Raw genomic sequence first — 24,691 nt, 5'->3', positions numbered from 1 at the left:
GGGGGGTTGGTTGGTTGGGTATGTATATACAGGGGTTAAATTGTGATTTATGTTATGTTGGAGCTCTGTGGGGAGGGGTACTTCGAGGGGTTACATGTTTAATACTGATGACAGCAAAGCCACTGGTGTGTTTCAACGACATTCTAGACTTTTGATAGGATTGAATAAGTTTCAGCTTTAAATCTGTGTCAATGAGTTATATCCAGTGTTATCCAGCTAACCCTAACCTAACCCAACTTACTGTAATTAGATTACAGAATTAGAACATTCTCTCTCTCTCTCTCTCTCTCTCACTTCTACAATGTCAAATGATCAAATGTGTGCGCGTTCTTGAAGCTGCTCTGAGTTTTTACACTTGAGTTGCCTGAGTTTTTTCGCTTGAGTTGCATATTTTCAACTTGCGCGAAGACGTGTTTAAAGGGAAAAGCACGTATTTTCGCGGCAATTGCGCCGCCCAATTCACGTCATTCGCAAATTCAGAAATATGACAGCATACGATGTTACTGTCACACAGAGTTACTACAAAACACGTGCGCGACGCGGGCATATACAGCATGAGAGAGGGAGAGAATGCGCGCGTGTGTGTGGGAAAGTCATGATTAACTCAGTCGTCTTCTCTGTCAGTGACATCCGTGACTGTTGATGTTTACTCAAAAAGAAAGTATACGGAGGAACGGAATTTGAAAACACCCGTCACCTTTTCAGTTATGGGAGAAAGAGGCACTCGCTGCACACACAACACGAGAGAGAGCGTGCGCAGTAAATTAAGCCGAACAGTAAAATATAAATGTGCGCACTCAATTGGATAATTGTAAATGCGCAAACACAGACAGAAAAGACATGCCAACGTGGAAATAAGATAAATAACATATTACTTGAGGGCTGTTTAGTTTGTTTAATAAAATAACAAATTGTTCTCTGGTGCTTCAAAGAAAATCAAATAAAATTTACTTGACCTTCAAGGTTGGGCGGGTCGAGCCGTAAGGAGGGCGGGGCGCCCCCCTTATATAATGGTAGGGGAAACACTGCTATTGGTTAAGCTGACACGCAGCTCCTTCGTGCTTCAAAACATAACGCGGCAGCACACACAGGATCGATGACAACATGATCTCACAAAGTTCCGTGGGATAGTCACGGAATATTGTGCTCATTTTTCCGTGCCATTCTCACAGATCTCCGCATTTTTCCGTGGCCCTGCTACGGACTGTCTTTTTCTGTGGCATTCTCACGGATTGGTTACTCAACTGCTTTTTCCTATTTTCAAACCATTTTCGCTTCGGTTTAGGGTTAGATTAGGTGTTTGCGTTAGTATGTCACTTTAAATATTGGTTTATACTATTTTTTATAAACTTTAAACAATTGTTGCCTGGCGTTTGGGTTATAGTTGGGTTTGGGTATGGATGTCATTTCATGTAAATCTAACCCTAAACCGAAGCGAAAATGGTAAGAAAATAGGACAAAACAGTTGAGTAACCATTCCTTGAGAATGCCACGGAAAAAGACAGTCCGTAGCAGGGCCACGGAAAAATGCGGAGATCCGTGAGAATGCCACGGAAAAATGAGCACAAAATTCTGTGACTATGCCACGGAAATTCGTGAGATCAGGTTGTCGATGAAGAGCGCTTTGCTGGTATGTACGGCTTTTTTGTATTAAATTAAACAAAGTACTGTTTAAACTGGATGTAAGGGAGACGTTGCACTGTAGTGCTTAGCATTAATACTTCAATGAGCATTACTAGTCTTGTGAAACTGACTATTACTGTCACGCCTGCGTGAAGATGCTTAAAACAATAAAAAACATGTCGTTAGCAAATGTTCAGCAACAATCACAGACATTAGGTAGGCTTATTCATATTGGCACGTGTAATGCAGCATATTGAACTTAATAAAACCACTGTGGAGATAGTACAGGGATGTAGACATCTTTAAGCAATTTTCCTTGTGTTGTCAAATAGGCTAGAATTTATAATTTACGAGTTGGCCTCACTGACAATAAAGTGGGACTGCTAATATGCGTGTGTGGCGTGCTGTCCCGGGGCGAAGGTTCCGAGCTCGGCAAATACCCCCCGAGTTCGGAACATTCGTCCCTTGACCGGGGAAGGAGCCCCGGTCCTGGGGCGTGCCCTGACCCGGGTTATCCCTGGTGCTTAGCTAAATGTACATAGTGAGGCGAAGGGGTGGAGGTGGGTTTGCAATAATTCCAGAGAATGAGGGTAAGGAGTCTTGATTATTTATAGAGCTGGTTCTAAGTTTTTGTGTTGATTAGTGATTGATAACCAGCCGTGTTCATTGCTTAATGATCGAGAGCCAGCCGTGTTCATTGATTAGTGATTGAGAGCCAGCTGTGTTCATTGATTAATGATCGAGAGCCAGGGCAGAAAATCTTGCTGGGCAGAAAATTTGAAGGAAGCACTGGCCCCTGCAGGGGCGGTCGCGCTGCAATATGGGCTTCAAGTTTGAAAGAAGTCTGCTGCGGCAGATTGAGGAAAAGGCACGGGCCCCTGCGGGGGCGGTCGCTGCTGCGATACTGGCCTGAGTTGGAAAGGGAAGGTTTTTATTGGCAGAGCATGTGAAAGAAGCACAGGCCCCTGGGGAGCAGTCGCGGCTGTGATACTGGCTTCGGAAGTCGACTGCTGCGGCAGAGCGAGAAAGAAGCACGGGCCCCTGCGGTAGCGGTCGCTGCTGCAATACTGGCTTGAAAAAAGGCATCTGCTGTGGCAGAGAGTGAAATAAAAGCTTGGGCTTCTGAAAGAGAGGTCGTGCTGCGACAGTAGTTGTAATTCAGAAGGAATCTGTTGCAGTAGGGCTGTGTAAGATTTGGTGGGGTTGTCGACTTGAGTTGTCGGTACTGGCTTCTGCGGAGACGGGGAAGTGGATTGAGGGTGATAATGGGTTTATGTGTAACGGTGTGATCTTGTGTCCATGTGAGTGTTTGGTGGGCTTTTTTGATGGAAGCACGGTCTGCCCTGATGTAATTTTTGAAAGCTTCCGAAGACCAGCGGCCTAGGGTTTGTATTTGGGAGTCTGGGAGTTTTGGGCAGCTGTTGTGACTGCTCCAATGCGGAAGGAATGACTTGAAATTTCATGGGGGGGGACCGGATGTTAGCAGAACTTGTTTTAGGTGCTTCTGAAACCAAAAGTGGGTTACTGGGCGGTTAAGCCTTTGAGAACTTGGTATAGTTGGATGGGAGTTTGAATTTTGAAAATGTATATGTGGTGTCCTTTTCTCATTTGATCCTCTTGCTGTGTTTAAAAATGAGATGGTTTCATCATCTATTATGGCTAGTTCGGAGATGGTTTGGTGTAGGTTTGGGTCAAAGGTGGCTGAAGCGGTGAATTCTGAACAGCGGAGGAAACCAAAAAAGGCTAACACGAACATGGCGTTTAGGGTTCGTGCAGTATGTACTGAGGAGTAGCCTTTGCTAGACATTTTGAAAGGATTTCTATGGTTATGGGTAACCTGGGATCTGGACTCTTGGATTGGGTTTTTCAATGCCTTTTAAGAGCATGGCGGTCTGGGGATTATTGATGGCAGTTGAGGGTGAACCTAGCATTAGTTTGTGTAAAAATTGGATTCCGCTAATGTACCCCTTAATTGTGCTGATTCAAATGTGTTTGACTGTATGCAGGTACGATATGAATGAGGTTATGGTAAGTAAAGAGAAGTTGGCTAAAGGGATCTGGTGTAAATGATGGAAAATTCTGAAGCTTCTCCAAGCTGTCAGATAGGTTTGAAGAGTTCCCATGGAGACTGCTTGGAGTATAGTATCTAGAGAGGGGGTTAGAAGGTCCTTGAGTGGATGATTTATGGGAAAAAAGTGTTAAATAGGGAGGCACTGGTGTTGGGTGAAGATCCGTTTCTGGTGCCGGCTGCCTGAATTTCTGCGAGGATTTGTTGCCTGATGGAACTGATGACGGGGAGGTTCCATGATCAATGCGTTGGGTGGGATGGGCATCTGTTACGCGGTGTCCAGTGTGAAAGGATGACGTGCCTGGGGAAAAGAATCTTGTAAACTAGAAGCCACTGGAGCCACTTGGGGAGGCAGCCTCACGCTTTGGGTTGATCCTTGGGCGGAAAGTTAAGGCGAAAAGTTGTATAGGTTGCCGGGGCCTGACCCGAAGGCGGAGACATCCTCACGCTCGTGTCGGCTCCTGAGGCAAAAGAGGGAGAAAAGTGAGGAGGAAATGTGAGTGAGACGGCGCTGCTGCTGAACGCAACTCTGTATGATAGAGAGACGGAGAGGCAGCAGGACATTGGCCGGGAGAAGAAAGCAGTGGTGGGAGGAGCAAAGCTGTTGCCGAGAGCGGAAGCTTGCTCACACTGGCTGGCTTGCTAGCTGCCTTGTTTGTGGACTAACCTCTTGAGAAACCATCGGGTGGCCTAGACTAGCCGATGGTTTGTTGCAACGTCTTTGAGACCTCTGAGTGTTTGCCGGAGTCTTTCTGGAATACGGGGTTTTCCGAGCTTGCAGGGATGAGGAGTCTGAACTTGCCGTCCGGCAAGCGCAGAGGAGGCCGAACAGTTCCGCCTTTGTTAACCTCCTGTAAAAAGGAACATCCGCTGACTCGAGGGCTAATATTAGGCCTTGGACAGTCCATTTTTTTGATGTCGAGGATCCCTGGAGAAACCATAGCATACGAGGAAGCCGGTGATGGTGTGGAGCGCCTCTGCGGAAAGCGGGAAGAAAATCTTTTTCTCCTCGGGGTTCTAGATGTAGTGTGAGTAGATCGCCTGGCCTGTGTGGAGGCCTCATGCTCGAGTGAAGTATCACTGCTGCCTTTTGGAGAACCGGGAGGATTCTGCTGTGTATTTCCTTGGATGAGTTTTCTTGTCTGGACATCTTTCCGGAGAATGAGGGTAAGGAGTAGTGATGGGACATCTGAAGCGAGGCTCCGGAGCTTGTGTCGAGCAAAAAGATGAGGTTCGAGGCTTGTATCGTTTCCGTGAAAATCACGTGAAGATGACAAACAAGGCCTCGTTTTCTGTTGAATACGTATTGCTTTGCTTCATTCTGAGTATCGCTTACGGATAAAACTGGTTCGAAACTCGCGCCTCTTGTGGGTTTTGCCGTATGTTTGCATTGATGTTGAAGTGTTGGTTGTGTAGCGAGTAGTGGCGAAGTTGTAGTGAGTTTGTAGTATAGTTCATTATCATTCATTATATATCATAGCCTGTATTATATATTATATTACACTTAGAATAGTAGATTATTAGAGTAAATTATACATAGCCTAGTTCAGTAGATCATTAGAGTAAATTAGCATATATCTAGTTCTAATACGTAATTATTATGTTTATGATTATATAGCCTATATTAGTAGTAGTGTTATTATATATATATATATTATTGCTGTTGTTATTATTATTATTATTATAAGACTGTATTAGGGATAGTCTAGAAGGACTGAGGATCCATTGGGATATTGGAACAAACAGAAGCTCCAATCCCAATTTATATAAGCTGGCACTGACCTTCTTATGTTGTCCAGCATCATCGGTGTCCTGTGAAAGGGTGTTTTCTAAAAACAGACACCGCCTTAATCCAAATACTGTTAACATTTGTTTTTTAAATAAAAACCAGTAAACACTTTTCTGTGTTGCAGTTTGCTGTTCCACACTTCCAGTCCCATAAGCACTACATTATTGCATTCCCAGTCAGCACTGCACTCAGATTAATTTCTTTACACTCATTTGGTGCATTCACTGTTATCCCTAACCCACACCATGACAATTTGGTTGCTCAAAATGAATAGATTTGTGTGGGATTCATTTCTCTGCACAGCAGGTGTCACTAGAGAGCACATTGTTTCATGAGGCTTCGGGTAAATGAACCTTTTGGCGAACCAATGGGCTGGAAAGCCTCAGTGGTTCAGAAAGCCTCATTTGGCCATCACTAGTAAGGTGTCTTGATTATTTATAGAGCTGGTACTAAGTTGTTGTGTTGATTAGTGATTGATAACCAGCCGTGTTCATTGATTAATGATCGAGAGCCAGCCATGTTCATTGATTAGTGATTGAAAGCCAGCCGTGTTCATTGATTAATGATCGAGAGCCAGCCGTGTTCATTGATTAGTGATTGAAAGCCAGCCGTGTTCATTGATTAATGATCGAGAGCCAGCCGTGTTCATTGACTGATCAGCTCCTCCCAAACCTTGTTTATAAAACATCATTAGTCAGATTTTGTCGTAATGTATTACTTTACTATTTGTATTATTGGTAACGGTGTACTTATGGTAAGTAATAACAAGCAAATTGTTCCAAATTTTGGTTTCTTCATGGGGTGTGTAACCATGTTTTCCTTTGTATAGGGACAGCAGAATGTCGATATACCAACTTCTTTCTAAAGAAGCAAAAGTCAGGTGCAGATAAGGGCCAAACAGATCCCAGCCCAGTTGTTCTATTTTTGCTGTATACTTAATACATATATAATTGTGTACATTTTGGAAAATAAACAACTCTAATTTAATCTATATACATTTTGTGGAAAATACTTATTTTAGTGTAATTGAACACTTTGTATATTGACCCCCCAAAATAATAACTTGCCACCCCTTTGCCACCCCTGTTTTAAAAGTCTAGCTCTGCCACTGACAAACACACACCTCTCCAGTCCAGACCACACTGACTGACAGTGGCAAAAGCGACGCATGCACTTTTAACTTGTAAACGCAAGGGTGTATGGGTAATGTAGTCTCTGCTCTCGGTGGGACGAATGCGTACATTGTGAAGGGCGCTCTAAAAAGCGGCAGCACAGCCAAAGGATTAAATTAAACCTCTGATTTTTAAACAGATGTGCAAATGAGCGTTCCGGTATGCTAAAAGCACTTTCTGGGCGCACGGAGAGGTGGTGGTACGCTCAAGAGCTATATTTGGAAGTGGCGGTATTGAGTACCGGCGCGTTCCGGCCCACTTAAAGCACTGATTGGTAAGATAATTATTACAACCGTATTAACATTAATGTGTGTTAGTAGTGGTGCAACAATCACTGGCCCGATTGGATTTAAATATTTAAGCACAACAAGACGCGAAACAGATCTCACGCGATCTTTTTACTCCGGGTTGTTTGATAAGTATTGTTTGCGCAAACCTCAAGCACGAGCACAATCCACATCTCAATGTTTCAGACAGCTTGCTAGTAACTGACAGGCAGCACGCAAATGCCAACTGAGTTTGTTTTCTTGAACTTGAGCGGACATTTTAAAATTAAATCATCTCAAAATGCCATGATTATAGTAGTAAAAGTCTTTTACACATTAAATAAATACAGGCAGTAAAATGTGTGTGTAACAATGTATTGGATCCGTGCATTTAAAGTGACAGTACACTCATTTTTAGAGTATAAACCCGTTTTTAATATTAATCAAACCACAGTCAAAGAAAATCATAATTTCCTTGTCTTGACTAAATAACTTTTGTAACTTTTAATAAGAATTAATACAATAAGATTTTTTATTTCTGACCATTTACTTGTCTTTAACAATATTTGAAATTTATATGAGTCAGCAGACATTTATAAAGGTTACATGTGTTAAAACAATTACCAGCAATATTTTATTTTATATACATCATCGTCTTCCATGTTTAAACCAAAGTGATATGGCAACGAGAGTAGTAAGGAGATTAATGATGTTGAGACCATGTAGGATATTGGCGCAATGAATAGTGTGAATACCAGGCAGCATCTCTATGTGACTTGAGAACCAGGACAAAAAAAGTTATGTGCACTCCTGTATATAGATCATAACATCTGTAATGGATTTATAGTATTTTAATCTCAGTAATGGATTTGATAACTGAAGTTGAGTTCATTCATCACTGCAATAAATGTTTTCGGAGTTACATACAAGATTAAAATTAAATTATGATAAGAAAAAGGTAAAGATAATTCCTAAACAGAAACATAAAACAAAATGTTTTTAAATGTAAATTAGACTGATGAATTTATTTTTCTTTAAAATCTCACTGATTTGTTTCAGTAAAACACAAACACACATAAATGAAACTATAATGAAAATGTTAATAAACACTAAATGATGACAGGAAGAGAAACAAATTCAACTCACTGTAGATTTGACCTGTGTGTAAACAAACTGTGTGTCTCTGTTCTCTACAGGTTGGAGAGTTGTAATATCACAGATGAAGCTTGTGTTGCTCTGACTTCAGCTCTGAGATCAAACCCATCACACCTGAGAGATCTGGATCTGTCTGATAATAATCTAAGAGATTCCGGAGTGAAGCTGATCTCTGATGTACTGAAGAATCCTGACTGTAAACTGGAGATACTGAGGTAAGATCATCTCTCTGATAGTCACACATGTACTGAGGTTTAGTTAAACATAAACTGTATGTAAAAGAAACACAAAATAAAATGTAAAGTATATATATAAAGTCAATGAGAGATCTGATCAGTAAGCAGATACATCAGCAGTCAAATGAATAATTATGATACATCAATACGCCATCAAAGCACTGGGTGATATGGCAAAATTGTGAGCTTGAACCGATAACGATATATATTTCAGTATAAGTTGTTAATGCTTCCAGCTTTAAAAGATTATGCCAATATTGACTGAAGCCACAAAAATAAGTGGGTTCATTAAGTTAAATTTTAATCTGCGCCTCGTAATTTTATTAGATAGCCAAGCTACTTCAATATAACATAATTTGTGTTATCTTTATTGTCCACAATTTCATCATCTTTGGATAAAAGCCTGAGGTTAATTTCACTTTCGTTGTACGCTTACAATTTTTTTTTTTGTGTGTCGAGTTTGCTTTGCGAAGTGCGGTAGGAAATTGACTTTGAACTGACATGTATTACATATAGGCCGATGTATTTTGGCTGTCACTACAACATTGCTACTGACAAGCAACCAAATCTTTAATTTTTCCTCTTAATCATAAGCTAATACTCATCTGGTTTCAGCAGGCTACTGTCACTTTAAGACCCAAGACAGCTTTAATACTGCACTGCTTCAATATACTGATAAACATCTAGCTGTTTATGTTGACTTAAACAATGAAAACTTAGTTTAGTGATCACGCGTGTGCTTTGTGTGCCCTTCATGTGTTTGAGGAACAAATACGTGCTATACACGCTGGTAAGCAGATGTCAAGGAAACGCACAGTCACACACTCATACAGTACAGTATATTCACTGCAGCGGTAGATCTGCTACTTTTCTTCATCTTTTCAACTTTTAAAGTTGTGTGAACATGTCTGCGCTCAAGGTTTCACCACAACACAACCTGTGAAGATAAAAACAGAGATTAAATCTTACAATTACATAAAATGTTATTCTCCTACAATTAAAATTAATAATGTTGTGTTGTTAGATTTCCAATACACACTTGACTGACTTAAGTTACATAACCGCTGTGTCTATAGACAAAACACACAAGACATTTATCCTCACCGGGTGTCCACAGAAGACAAACACTCAAGAGTCACACAACATCTTGTCTATTATGAACTCAAACACTTGAGGAAATAAGATCATGTTTTCAATCAAAACCTTATTGTAAAGTCTTACATTATTCAACACATACAACTTTAACTTTCTCTATTTCAACACATTTTATTGTCAAAAGCATACAGTACAAATGTTCAAACCTGTAAGGAAAAGACATGTTAGTTATAATTAGTTATGATTCATTTCAATTTCCTTCACAACGTTCAACAAAACTCCTCTGTTAAAATGTCAGAAAATGTAGTTTGGTGTTTCTTTGATGAAATCTTTGCTGATATTATTGTGTATGAAGAGTTTTTCTCCTTGTCGTGTTGTTTTTATAAAGATGATTAAAAACATTGATCCATCATTGACACTGACACACACATTAATAATGTTTTTATAGATTGAGTGAAATTGATCTTTAAACACTGTAACATCTTTAAATGTAAGATCAGAGTTATGTTATCTCCAGCTGATATTCCTCCTGTAATAGAGGAAGATTTTTACATCAAATACCTGATGAGAATTACAAGTGTGAGTCATGAACTCAATACAGATTTATGAAGAAATGTTCATGTGGTTTAGGACATCTAACACTAATAGTCAGCTGTGTGATGGATTTGTTTGAAATTTAAACACACAGTGTCTCAGTTACTGAGGGATTGAAAGAGGAACATTACATGAAGAGATGGAGGTTAGAGATTTGTGAACAAACTTTGTAGTTTTGTATAATTCACATAAAGTCTCTGTTCTCTACAGGTTGTGGAGTTGTGGTATCACAGATGAAGGTTGTGTTGCTCTGACTTCAGCTCTGAGATCAAACCCATCACACCTGAGAGATCTGGATCTGTCTCGTAATAAACTAAGAGATTCAGGAGTGAAGCTGATCTCTGATGTACTGAAGAATCCTGACTGTAAACTGAAGATACTGTGGTAAGATCATCTCTCTGATAGTCACAAATGTACTGAGGTTTAGTTAAACATAAACTGTATGAAAAAGAAACAAACACTAAAATGTAAAGGATATATAAAGTCAACGAGAGATCAGGGCCCGTATGTATAAAGCCGCTCAGAGTAAAATTTTAGTCTTAAGTGTGTCAAAATTCTAAGAATGACGTCATTTTACTCTTATTTTTAGACTTAAGAATAAATTTGATTTATAAAGCCTCCTAAGTGTTAAGACTAGGTCTCAGCTCCTAAATTATTTAAGAGAGCTGGAGAGGTCTTTTAACCTAATTAAGAGTGACAAGAGGGCAGCAGAGAGGTGAAGATCATGCACTTTACAACAAAGAATGTGTTAGAATTACTTTAATTCAATGTATTTCTATCGCACATTTGAAAAAAAAAATTTCGTTGCATCGTTGAAGAGCAGAAAATGTACAATAAATACATGTTAGTAGTATATAGAAGTAGATAGGAATTAATATAACATGAAATATAAAGAGTATAGGGGTTTTTATCCAATATATATTACATTACACAATTTAATATACAGTACAAGATGTATATTAGTAAAAAAAACATATTCAAGTGCTTGCACAGTACCAATAATTTTTATGGGATTATCAAGACAGCAATGGTATATACTTAAATGGTATATAAATTTGAATAATATACACTGTACAAAAGTTAAAGTTGGATCAAATCATTGATAATGCCTAAAAATGTAATGTTTTTTCAACATAAATTTTTCAGTTTAAGTGAAATAATTAAAGTAAAAATAATTTAAATATTAGGTGTAAAAATGTTTACAGTTTGTGATAGGTAAATAAAATACCATAAAATCTACAATAAAATCGACAATAAAAAATGTAAAGTATCTACGAGATTGCAGTGACACGTTTACATGTAAAGTGGTATTTATAGAGTATACAACCCTCACCCAAAACATAATGTTAGCAATGTTAGCAGTGAGCAAGCCAAAGGTGAGAGTGACAAAGATGGCAAAAATTACAATTGTGTTTAAGTGGAGAAATCCAACTTAAGTTGATCATCTTGTTCAGGCTTGATCATCAAAGTATTTTTATCTAAGTGTTTGCAAACTTTAGTATTTTCTTTATAACCAGCTTGTGAGTAAAAATCTAATGATGTGATTCATCATCTTAATTTTTTAAATAGTATTACGTTTGTCTTCATTATTACGTTTGTCTTTCATTAACATGTTGAAACTTAATCAAAATGGTGCAAAATGGTGTAAAATAAATTTAAAATAAACTTATTTGTAATATTGTTAAACATTTCGTGAAGCAAATTTAAATTAAAATATTAAAATACTAATATAATTTGAATGTCTTCATGATTCATAAATGTATGGTGTCACTTGCTGCTGTGACTGTATAACATTGCCGGCTTTCTATTGGCTGATTCAGAGGTTAAGGGCGGCCATTTTAGGTTGAAATCATTGCAGTCCTCAGTTTGCGTCACCTAAGTCAGCACTTAAGAATGAGTCTTACACTTTACTGAAAGTTGCTTTCAGCTTCTTTATAAACGTCTTCTATTCTCAGACTGGTTCTACTCCTTACTAAGAATTTTTTGCCACTTAAGTCATAGCTTAAGACTATTCTTAAGAGCATTTCTGAGATGTTTTATACATACAGGCCCAGGGGCTGTATTCACAAAGAATTTTAAGGCTAAAAGTAGCTCCTAACTGGCGAATTTAGGAGCAACTCCTAAAAATAATGGGCGTGTCACTCCTAACTTTAGGACTCCTAATTTTTTTCACTAAGAGTAATTCACGAAGCATTTTAGCCCTAAGAGTAGCACCTTAGTCTGGGACAGCTTAAAGGTGGGAAAGAGGATGTTTGTTTAATACATTTTTGCAATATTACTCGAAACTGTCTTTACTAAATGATAAAAGACTATTTATTAGGTGCACTGAAAGTAATACATTTAATATATGTCATCTGTGCATAAGGTAGGGCCTTAAAAACATCAGCCATTCGTTGACGTAATCATCGCATGAGCGATTGGCCCTCTGGCTTGTCAATCACTGCCATTACGTTCCTTGTGAGAGATGTGCAGGCTCCAGTAACTTTACACGAGTGACGCAGCGCGCATAACGCATGAACTCCGTCTTTAGTTTCGGTTTGTTTTCATTGTCGCTCCTGCTTTCCTCCTCGAATTTGCACCACGGAAGAGAAGAAACCCGAAGGAGGACGTAAAAGAAAGACTTTTTAAGCCGCTGGGAATAGGAGAAAATTGTCAGAAGAACGTAATGTAAACAGAGTCGTTAATGGAGAAACATTTCAACACTGGAGAGCAATGAAGGAACAGAGAGGTGTCAATACAGACGCGCAGTTTGCAAAAATTCTTCTCGACAGGTAACAGTGATTATTCTTTCTTTGGGGAATAATTATTGTTGTTCTGTTATTCAGGTATATCGACGTTGTTCTTGTACTGTAGTTGTAAGGCAGTGAACAGTCTGCTACATGCTAGTTGAAATGGGAGTAGCGTCGAATGATCTAACTTTACGTCTTATGTGTTTATTATCATATCATTTCACATAATGAATCCACTGACGCGAGTCACGCGACACAGCATATGCCGGTGGTAAACAAACACTCGTGTTCAAATACTCATGCGCGAGTTTTGGAAGGCGTTCCCTAGAAATGAGCTGTGAAGGAGGGAGGCTGTTCTTACGTATGCGCTCATTTAAAAAACTCAGTAACGGTCTTTGGATTCTCAGTCGGCGGAAAACATCCTCTTTTGCGCCTTTAAATGGAGTCGAGAGGACTCCTCACTCACCAAGACCTATTCACAAAGGATCGTAAAATGGTTTAGGTGCTGATCCTCCTTAACAAATACATGGACATACATTGTTTCATAATTCATTACATTCATGACAAGCAGATAGTTTTAGAATTACATGAAACAATGATATTATATATTTAATATTATATATGCCCGTTTAAAGGCTGCAATCTCAACCATCTACTGTGATTGTAATGCATACCGCCGCCTCTCGCAGTCGTCCGGGGTCCGCGACACAAGCAGGAATGCTGCATTAAACTGCAAACAACTACTCTCCCCAGTGATGCGCGGGTTCATCCAAAATGAGCGGGTGTCTGCGGTTACGAGTCATCCAAAAATATTTTTTATGATATTCGGGTCGTTTGAAATAAAGATGCCAGTTAACTATTTCAAACAATTACTACTTTTAAAAAATGCGGGCCAGGGAGCGGGTCGGGTACACTATATTTTTTCTTTTTTTCTGTCCAAGTTGCGGGCGGGTTAGTTGAAAACATCGGTTGGGTGCGGGTTGTTTATACATTGACCCGCGCATCACTGTCTCCCATGTCTCACGCTTAGTTTTGCTTGATATCTCAGTGCCGAATTTCCCTTTTATTACGTTTCTTTTTTCCAGCACAAACTGGGACAGCAGCAGTAACTGATTCTGCGTCCAGTTGGGCTTTCTTTTCCGTTTTGGCGAGTTCATAATCCACCGTCATTTAACTATTACATTAGGCTACTTCAATAGGAGCAACATTTCCTTGCTTTAAGTAGTCAATTTAGGCTAAAAAGATGTAAATTAACCAAGCAAGTGTTAATGCAATGTCGTTTTTCGTTATTAGGCGATTGGCGGATTTCATTAGTTTATTAGGCTACCTTGATTTAATTTAATTCACGACTTTTCTCTCTCTCTCTCTCTCTCTCTCTCTCTCTCTCTCTCTCTCTCTCTCTCTCTCTCTCTCTCTCTTTAGAATTACACTTCACTGGGGCCTGCATAAACATGTCATTATATATGCATTTCGATGACATTACTATTATTATTTTGTGTAGGACACAGGCATATTTCGTAATTCCATGGTGCGTCTGTGTTATGTTCCGCACGATGGACCTGTCATTTACAACCAATCACCGTGATCATTGCAAGGAAGCTTGTGCATGAAAATTGACGTCATCCATAGCAACGAAGACTCACTCTTAGTTTAGGAGTTGTAATTTTTCCTTACTAAGAGTAGGTCTGAAAGGCATTGTGAATAACTTTAAAGAGAAAACTCTTAGCTAAAATCTTTTAGTGTGATTTAGGAGTACTCATAGTGGTAAGATGAAATTCTTTGTGAATACGGCCCCTGATCAGTAAGCAGATACATCAGCAGTCTCATGAATAATTATGAGACATCGATACGTCATCAAAGTACTGCAGGGTTTCACTACAACACAACCTGTGCAGGTAAAAACAGAGATAAAATCTTAAAATTAAAATGTTATTCTCTTCCAATGAATGATGATGTGTTGTTAGATTTCCCATACACACCTGACTGACTTAAGTTACATAACTGATGCATCTATTCATAAATATCAGTCATGTGAACTTTTACATAATTCCAGTTGCCTGCCGCCATCTTGAGTACCTACCAAGTACCAGTAGGCTACTGACAAGCATTGGCTAGCTTGCTATGATTTACAGATTTCTTATCTTTTACTGACAACATTTCGCACCTTGACTGTCATGAAAAGAAACGCTACTTTAAAAACAATATCTTGGTTAGTGTGTGATGCCTACTCGATCCCTGATGCGTTCTTCCAGCCGCTGTCCCCTGCTACCGAACTACCACTATTTTTACAACACTGAGAAGGCTCGACACAACATGAAACTTTGCTCAAAGCATCACCTGGATCTGGACACATGAACGCGAGCATTGAGAACATTGTTTGTGTACACACAGTTTACTAAAAAAAAAGGTTTTGTAGTTTGTGGTGTTTGGTTTTGGTGTCTGCTCGCCATCTTTGCCAGACATAAAGAATCGATTTCCAAATGCGAATGAATAAATCTCATATGAGGCTCCTTTGAGGTTGATATTGTTTTTCACTTGCGACAAAACAACTAATTATCCGTGCATTTATATGGAACTATGCTTTAGGAGCTATCCATCTTTACTCTTCTCCCTCCTTATGTCACATTCGGAGATCGATACATATTGACTGGCAAGATGGCTCAAGCGGACACCAAAACAATCAAAGTCAGTTGTTCAAAACCTTCTTATTAGTAAACTCTGTGTACACAAACAATGCTCGAAGTATCACCTGTGTCTCTACACGTGAACTCGAGCATTAAGAACAAAGTATCTGGTTGTGTTGAGCCTTCTTAGTGCTGTAAAAAAAGCGATTTTGATGCTCACAACATATTGAAGGTATAGCTTTTAGTTCTTTTGGCGGAAGACAAGTTTAAGATGTGAGTGACATCTGAGAGCTATTTCATAAAACTTGCTTGGAAAAGCGAGGATTAAAGTTATAAACCTGACTTGAACTAACCTAACAAATGGGGCAAGGCTTAAGCGGTTTCAAAAAAGGTAAATTAAGTTTACGCAATCCAACTAATTTGATCCAGATTTCCCTAGTCAAGATAATTGCGCGTACACGCTGTTCTTGAGCAGCCCTAGAGGTCAAGCGTAGATCAAATCGATCAAAGTTAAAGAGAAAGCGGTAATTTGGGATAAAAATGTATGAAGAATTTACTAATGACTGAAAATTATAATACTGCTGCAATAAACAAACCCATAAAATAGCTTGAAAGTCCTTATCGATTCAATCCTTTTTATGCAGCAACTAAATTAAAATCTATTGTCATATTTTAAATAGATCACATAAAATGTCCAAAATAACTTCAGAAATGACAGCCTAGTGGTCAGTGCTCTCAACAGCGCATTCAGCGACCTGGGTTCAATCCCCGTCAATGCTCATGTGGCTCTAATTTGCTTCCACTTTTTCTCTAGTTTTTTATATACTGTACTTTTTAAATATAACACAGATCTTTTAAAAGACAGTATGTAGGCTACTAAGTTACCTATATAATAAATATTTATCAGATTAATGATTTCAATACATTTAACTTTAAATGTAATTTAAATGTAAAGTTTTTTTTATTTAGGGGTACATTTCAAAAGCAGCAACTTGAGTGGACAAAAAAGTAACAGGTGAAAAATTAAACGTAAATATATTGTTCATAAAAAGTGTAGTTGATTTAAGCATAATCTTATGCTAGAAGTGTCTAATCTCATAATGTTAGATGTTGACTGGCAGTGAGGAGAGCACTGACATCCAGGCACGTGCACACATAGACATCAAAGGGGGCTTGAGCACCTGCCCTTTTTATTCCTGGAGAGAAAGTGCCCTTTTTTTCTGGGGTGCTTTTAAAAAAATACTAATAATATGATCTTTATTCGTATAACAACTGATGTCTGTCTGTTTCTTGTGTTTTTTACTTGTTGCTTATTTAATTTAACATGAATTTATTCAGAAATCATTTAAATGAGATTTAAACTCTTATATAAAGAAAAATAGCGCTATTTGTGGCACACAAACGGTTAACAGATGAGTCCCGCCTCCAAAATTCACATCGCTAATATGATTGGCTTTACCTTTCCTTAGTCCCGCCTCTCTAACTTATTTCGCTTTATGATTGGTTTGTCAACACTCGTGGTGTATCATTCGCGCTTCAAGCGCCAAAGCTCAGCCCGACCGAGACACGATCATGTGCATGATTATGCAGGCAGCTACCGGTAAGTGTGTGAGGAAGAAAGCATTCTTATATTAACAGTTTTATGCACAAAATATGGGACACGTTGTTACACATAACGATTCAGGGACATTGTTTTCCATATTAACCTGAAGAGTTGCAAACTTGTAACAGTGTAGTGTATGTAGTTTAAATAGACTGCTCATAAAATAATAAAGCACAAACAATAAAATAATTGCTAACTGCAGTAGTAAGCTTTTTTGTTTGCGTTTTTTGTAATGGCTGTTAAATAAGTATAATGTGTTATACTGGAGTGCTGGAGTAGATTGGGAAGAAATCTGATGGTTGAGTATTTTACTTGCCCAGTCTGAATTTTCACTGACATCACAAAAAAGTAAAATATAAAATACAAATAAAATAGGCCTAATCTATATTTGTTGTTTCTGACATGTGTAACCCTCATAAATATGAAACCTAAGATTAAAGGTGCCATAGGATGTGTTGTCATAATATGTTAAATTGTTCTTTCACAATAACATTGAATGTATGTTGCTTTATTAAGTGCAAAAATTATCCAGAAACGTTTTTACATGTCTATTTACAACCCTAGAATTTGACATTTGAATGAAATGGTCTATTTTTGCCCTATTTGAAAGGGTCATAAATAATAATGTTGAGCTCTGCTCTGAGGCTCATGCCAGAAGCTCACATTAGTAAACAGACCTTATATTTTGAGCCCTTATCAGACAAAAATACATTTTGAGTTACAACTAACAACTAATCAGCTAAACGCTAGCATATGATATAGCATTTATTGGCATGTAGCGCTAACTCAGCAGTCACAACTTTGTTTTTAGCATTTTAACAAATTTGTAATTAATGTTATTGTAATGTAATTTAATGTTTTCAAAACATGCACATTGTGTAATGGCTTCCTTTGCTGCTCTATAAACCTAGACTACTAAAGAGACCATGTTGTCTGTGTGAACTGATTATTTTGTAGACATCTTTTGAAAATTAAACAATTGGGTGAGTTTGAGGAAGATAAAATTAATTAACCTTTTTAATATTTTTTTTTAAAAAAGGAAGTCAGAATTGCATTAATATATATACTTTTTGTTTAAAAAAAATAAAAGAAGAGAAGTGCCCTTTATTTCACTTGAGCCCCTGCCCCTCAAAATGTCTGTGCACGTCCCTGCTGACATCTATCAGCAGCACAGCTTTACTCCTGCAGATGAACTGTTGTTCTTCAAAGAAAAAAATGGGGTCACTGAGAGCATGGTGGGTGAACAGCATCTGCATTTCTGAATTTACAGTAGTACAAGAAATGATTGTGTAAAATCATATATGTTACACATATTCTTGACCAGTCATTATTACATAATCACTATTTTTAATGGCAAATGATGAGTGCGTTATACAGCCACAAGTCTATCATGTTAAACCCTGGGAGTATGAGAGATTTTAAACCACTGGTTTATTATCACACTGTTAAAAAATTAGCTGTAGTTATGCATGTATGTTATTAACTGGCAACAGTTCGTTTAAAGTTAAATGATATTATCTGCAATTCAGAAACTCCTCTCTGTTATCATGCAGACAAAACCAAATTTAACTTTTTTGATGACCTCAGCTTGAACAAGTCATGGGGTTTTAAATTTTAATCATTTAACCACACGTACTTCCTCTACTTTAACACATTTTGTTGTCAAAAGCATACAGTACAAATGTTCAAACCTGTAAGGAAAATACATGTTAGTTATAATTAGTTATGATTCATTTCAGTTTCCTTCACAACGTGCAACAAAACTCCTCTGTTAAAATGTCAGAAAATGTAGTTTGGTGTTTCTTTGATGAAATCTTTGCTGATATTATTGTGTATGAAGAGTTTTTCTCCTCGTCGTGTTGTTTTTATAAAGATGATTAAAAACATTGATCCATCATTGACACTGACACACACATTAATAATGTTTTTATAGATTGAGTGAAATTGATCTTTAAACACTGTAACATCTTTAAATGTAAGATCAGAGTTATGTTATCTCCAGCTGATATTCCTCCTGTAATAGAGGAAGATTTTTACATCAAATACCTGATGAGAATTACAAGTGTGAGTCATGAACTCAATACAGATTTATGAAGAAATGTTCATGTGGTTTAGGACATCTAACACTAATAGTCAGCTGTGTGATGGATTTATTTGACATTTAAACACACAGTGTCTCAGTTACTGAGGGATTGAAAGAGGAACATTACATGAAGAGATGGAGGTTAGAGATTTGTTAACAAACTTTGTAGTTTTGTATCATTCACATAAAGTCTCTGTTCTCTACAGGTTGGAGCAGTGTGATATCACAGATGAAGGTTGTGTTGCTCTGACTTCAGCTCTGAGATCAAACCCATCACACCTGAGAGAACTGTATCTGTTTTATAATAATCTCACAGATTCAGGAGTGAAGCTGATCTCTGATCTAAAAGATGATCCACATTATAAACTACAGACAGTATGGTGAGTAGAGCTCATTTAAATAAATGTTTAAAGTAAACTCATGCAGTGTAATTTAAATCCTAGAATATAAATATTAGAAATAAATGTAAATTGATCTGCTGCTGTTATAGGCTGTGTATCCTTTAAACCCAACAAACAGAAAATATGAAGTGTATATGAACAACACTTGATGCTTTGTCAGATCAACACAATAAGAATTCAATCCAATGTGTGAGTCTGTTTACTAACTGTGATGTTGAGTTTGTTCACTCCAGGATTTAATACTGTGATCTTACTCTTCTTACACATTATATATGATGTTTGTTAATGGGGTTTGTTTGATAGGCCGACACCTCTATAGTTATGCACACTTGACTAGATGTTCATCTCTTTTTATAACAACTTGGTTTTTATTTCATGTTTTAAGCATTATTTATCAAATCATCAGAATACAGACAGAAATAACAACACAAACACAATATATACACAACAGATAAACACAAAGTACAGATGATAAATGATAGAGATGAAGATTAGAAAAAAGAAGAGAAAGTCAACTCTTAAAATCTGATGGACACTTCACACAACTCTCTGTCGAGCTTTGACATTGATGCTGTTTCTCTTTATTTACACGACTGTCAACCTCCAGGACTTTTAAAATAAAGCATCACCTTCATTTTCTTACTGTTTGTGTGTGAACTCATAAAACTGTCAGTGTGTCATTATATTATACTACATACATATCAATACATTCATCTCTTACATTGACATCAAATATTCAGAGGAAATAGATGAAATGTGTTTTTGTATTGTTGTAGCTCATGTGTATGTGATAAACAGATTGTTGACATGTTTATTATGTTGAAGATTTCATTTCTATCACTGACTGACAGCACTAATAGTTTGTTTTTCTATCTCTTCATCTGACACTGATGATGATCTCATATCTGATTGACTTTCTCTTTCATTTTTATTCAGGACTTATGGACAGAGATAGTAAAGATGTAAAGATGTCTGATCTTCAGTATGATCTGCTGGTGAATAAGAAGACACAATAGTGACATCACTTCCTCTTAACCGTATGAGTTGATTATTCAGTACAGGATCTGATCTGTGACTTTATCTAAATCTGACTTTGAAGTGTTGGAGGTAAATCCTCATCCTAACTCAGCTTCTGTCTACACATTTCCTATAAGAGTGATTTATCAGTCAGTGTAAGAGGAGCAAGAAATCCCATAGGATCATAAACTGAAGTAAATACTGACAAGATTCCTCTTCTTCTACACTGTTGGGGTTTTTAACTTCATCTTAAACTGAAATGTGTTCAAGTTCAGCACAACATTGAAGACTCGCAGCTCATTTATCTCTAAATCCAAATATTGGACGTCTTTGCTTTTGTGTTCTTCAGGATCTGACTGCAGGACTTTTTGATGATTATCTGATCAATAACAAAAAAGTTGAGACACTGAATGAAATAAAATAAAATCACAAAGCAATCATTTTAAAATCTTATAAATACAGAAAACAAATCAAATGTTTCATCTTAACTTTACTGATATTAATTGTGCAGACATCAGTTGTTTGTCGTCCTCATTTCAGTCCTACTAAAGACCATAAAGATGAAATGAGCGTAATTTACAGTTTTAATAGAGTGACATAAAGTTTAATAAAATGATAAACTTGATATTTCAGCTTTGGTCTATCGCTGTTGATTATCGGTCAGACGCTTTCTGAACGACAGAGTCAAACTGCACCATCTAGTGGACAAACACAAACTTTACAATAAATGTACAATAAAACACAACACATTCTATATCTAATTCAAAATAAATGTAAAAACAAAACAGTAAATTCATACTCAGTGAACAGTACATTAGGTCATTATTATAATTTGTAAATCTTGAGGTAAAATCCTGAACTCCATCAAAGGCGTCTGAACGTCAGGTGTTGTTCTAAAAATGACCGCTTGAGGCGCTTGGAGGCGTTTATGTGCTTTGGTTGCTACAATACTAGTTATAGTATTTTACAAGCTTGATAGCATTGTTTGTCTCGTGAATATACAGCATAAATTGGTGATGAGGATAAAGTATGTGAGAGGAGGAAGACTAGATGAGTATAAAGCAGAAAATGAGTCCTGGTCTGTGTATATTAAGTTGTTCATGATTTAAATGATATGGATGATACGAACCAAATAGTGACTTTGCTGTGGGAGCTAGGGCTGCACGATTTGGAGAAAAAATCTAATTGCGATTTAAAGTGCGATGTATTAGTATTTTAAAAAAGAGCTACATCCAGGTCGTTTTAACAGCACCAAAGAAAGACAAACTATGATACACTGTGCTACTGTTTATTTAAAACCTTTTAAACATTGTAGCCATTTTTTATAAAGTTGTCATAATGCAAACATGACAAATTAAGAACTACAGTATCTTAAAAGTTAAATTAACAATTGTATATAAAAAGGGATAGTTCACCCAAAAATGAAAATTTTGTTTTCTCACTCTCATGTTGTTTTAAACCCGCATTAATGTCTTTGTTCTAATGAACACATATTTTGAGAAATGTTTGTAACCAAACCATTCATGAGCCCCATTCACTTCCATAGTATTTTCTTTTCCTACTATGAAAGTGAATGGGGTCCAATGGTCTATGAAAGGTTTGGTTACAAACATTTCTCAAAATATCTTCCTTTGTGTTCATCTGAACAAAGACATTTATGCGGGTTTGAAACAACATGAGAGTGAGTTAATGACAGAATTAAATTTTTGGGTGAACTATCCCTTTAACCTATTAAGAACCCAAACACACTGTAAACATTTTACATCAGTAAAACACTGACCATAACCTACATTAAGGTTGAAACAATAACAGCAAACGTTTTTGCCATTTAAAGTGCAAAGAACATAAATAATTCTGAGGCAAAAGGCCTTTAAGAAAACCTTCACATTTTTTTCACATTGCTTAGGGTAATGTGCTTAAAGATTTTTTGACAAAAAGAGCAGCATATCCACTCTCTCTGGTTTGAGGCATGAACGCTGACATGTTACTACATTGCCTGCAGCACTGAAGAGTCTTTCCGACGGTGTGCTTGTGGCAGGAACACACAGGTATCGACAATCCAACCCGCTCAACCTGGGAAAGTTAATCTGGTGCTGCTTCCACCAGGTCAAGGGATTCTCTTCTCCATCAATTACTGGTGCAGTTAAGTAGCTGTTTAGCTCCGTTTCCACCACATGATGAAAATTAGGAGGTTCTTCCTGAGACACGTCTGGAGAAATCTTGAAATAGCTTCCAAGTGACTTAGCTTTCACAGATGGGGCTGCTGCTAAATCCTGCGACTCTGAGACACGTGATCGTTTCTCCTGTAACAAAAAGGGCAACAAATTACTTAAGTTTTAACATTTTCAGTGCGAAAAGAATGCTCAACATAAGTGCCATTTTCTTACCTTTCTGGCAACATCTTCCATCTCTGTCATCATTCTGTCTTTTATGGTTGAAATGTTGTCTTGACTGATGTAATTTATTTTGAAGCGAGGATCTAAGAATGATGTGACATCCAGAAGTTCTTGAGTGGATGGGTCATCATATTTTTCCTTTAGGTACCGAAGGACTTTGTCTTTGATTGCCCTTGTCAGATTAGTGTCATCTTGATCTTCAGCGAGTGTCTTTGTTCTCAAAAGGTGAATAACTGGCTTAAGATAGGAGACACTAACATACTCCTCTCCCGAAAGCACATCTGTAAACTCCTGAAGTGGATGCAGAGCTTTGTGGATGGATTCTAACACCTCTATGTCTTGCCATGTCAGCGTTAGATGCCTTGTTTTCTTGTCTGCAGACAACGCATGATTCAAAGCTTTACACTGCTCCAGAACCCTTGCAATCATTTTTTCCTTGGTTCCCCATCTTGTGGGGCACTCTGTAATCAATGAATGCTCAGGCAGATTCAGCTCTTTTTGGGCTGCTGTCAATGCCATTCTCTTCTTCCAGCTGTAGGAGAATTGACTGACCAGCCTCTTGCAAATGCACCCTGTCATCTTTCAGTGCGTTTTCTGAAAAATACCATTAAAAGTTTAGCATGCAAGTTAATATCTAAAATGTAAATTAATCTAAAATGTACAACATTTTTTTATTATTTAACTTCATTTTAATTTATATACACTAATAATCATTAATAATAATTAAGACTCATTAAATATTAATATTTGTTCATTCGTTTGAAAGTAAACATATGTAAGTTTATGCAGTAAATTATATTATTAACAAAGCTCAACCAATGCTGTAAATGATTTATTTTTGTTATTAAAATATAATTATGTATTGAATATCAATAATTCTCGATTATAAAATGTATTATATGAACACTTACCGATTGCAAGATGGAGTCTATGACCGAAGCACTGCAGCCTGGTCCATCCATTTATTTCCACTGCCCTTATTATGTTGGCCGCATTGTCGGTGGTGATGCACACCTGGCCATCTTCATTCAGACACCAGCTAGCTAGAGCATCTTTCAAAGCAGAAGCAATGTTTTCTCCGGTATGCTCAGTGGGAAAGTATGACGCTTGTAAACAATGACTCTTTAATTCAAAATCCTCAGATATTAAATGAACTGTGAGACTTTGATATGGTTCGGTCGTCCTGCTCGACCACATGTCAGTTGTCGTCGCGTAATATTGGACATCTTTTAGCTCAGCTTCAACCTTCTGTCTGCACGTATTGTACAGGTTTTGGATGGCTTGAGTAAAGAAAGTACGAGATGGAATGCAATATCTTTTATCGATCGTTAGGATAAGATGCTTGAATCCATCTTTTGTGACAGCGTTAATTGGCACCATATCTTTAGCCAGGTATCTTGTTATGGCATCTGTTATTTCGCCATACCTTCGTGAAGATTTGTCATAGGGTGTGCAACTTTATAACGCTTGAGCAATTGAAGTTTGCTTGGATGTCGGTCGTGGTGGTTGTGATGAAGTGCGTTCATCGGATTCGGCGGACTTTTTCACCATGCATTCATCATAGCATTTTCTGTGATACCTTTGCAGGTGCTGATACAGGTTGGTTGTGTTGCCTCGCGAGGTCGACACAGACGTTCGGCAGGTTTTACAAACTACCTGCCTTTGAAGTGCATCAGAAGGACGAAATCCAAAATAATTCCAAACATATGCGGTGCTTTTTCCCTTATGTACCAAGTCGTCTGCAGAACTTTGCTCTTCTGCAGACGCACTTTGTTGCGAAGTTGAACTGCTGCTCGCGCTCATCTTTTCCAAATGGCGTTTAGTCAGCACGTCAGAGCTA

General features: G+C 37.6%; 1 protein-coding gene across 1 annotated transcript in view; it reads left to right on the top strand.

The window, feature by feature from the left end:
* Positions 1-21,087, top strand: part of LOC135771633 (protein NLRC3-like) — a 64,766-nt gene extending 43,679 nt beyond the window's left edge. Inside the window, exons 7-9 of the mRNA XM_073815469.1 lie at positions 8,115-8,288; positions 10,209-10,382; positions 19,244-21,087. Of these exons, the coding sequence (XP_073671570.1) occupies positions 8,115-8,288; positions 10,209-10,382; positions 19,244-19,421 (526 nt within the window). The 3' untranslated portion in view covers positions 19,422-21,087. The remainder of the gene's footprint in view (positions 1-8,114; positions 8,289-10,208; positions 10,383-19,243) is intronic.
* The last annotated feature ends 3,604 nt before the right edge of the window (positions 21,088-24,691 follow it).

Source organism: Paramisgurnus dabryanus, chromosome 8 (assembly GCF_030506205.2).
Source record: "Paramisgurnus dabryanus chromosome 8, PD_genome_1.1, whole genome shotgun sequence".
In the NCBI taxonomy this organism is placed as follows: domain Eukaryota; kingdom Metazoa; phylum Chordata; class Actinopteri; order Cypriniformes; family Cobitidae; genus Paramisgurnus; species Paramisgurnus dabryanus.
Note: the sequence above shows the minus strand (reverse complement) of the source record. Positions and strands in the feature narration are given on the sequence as shown.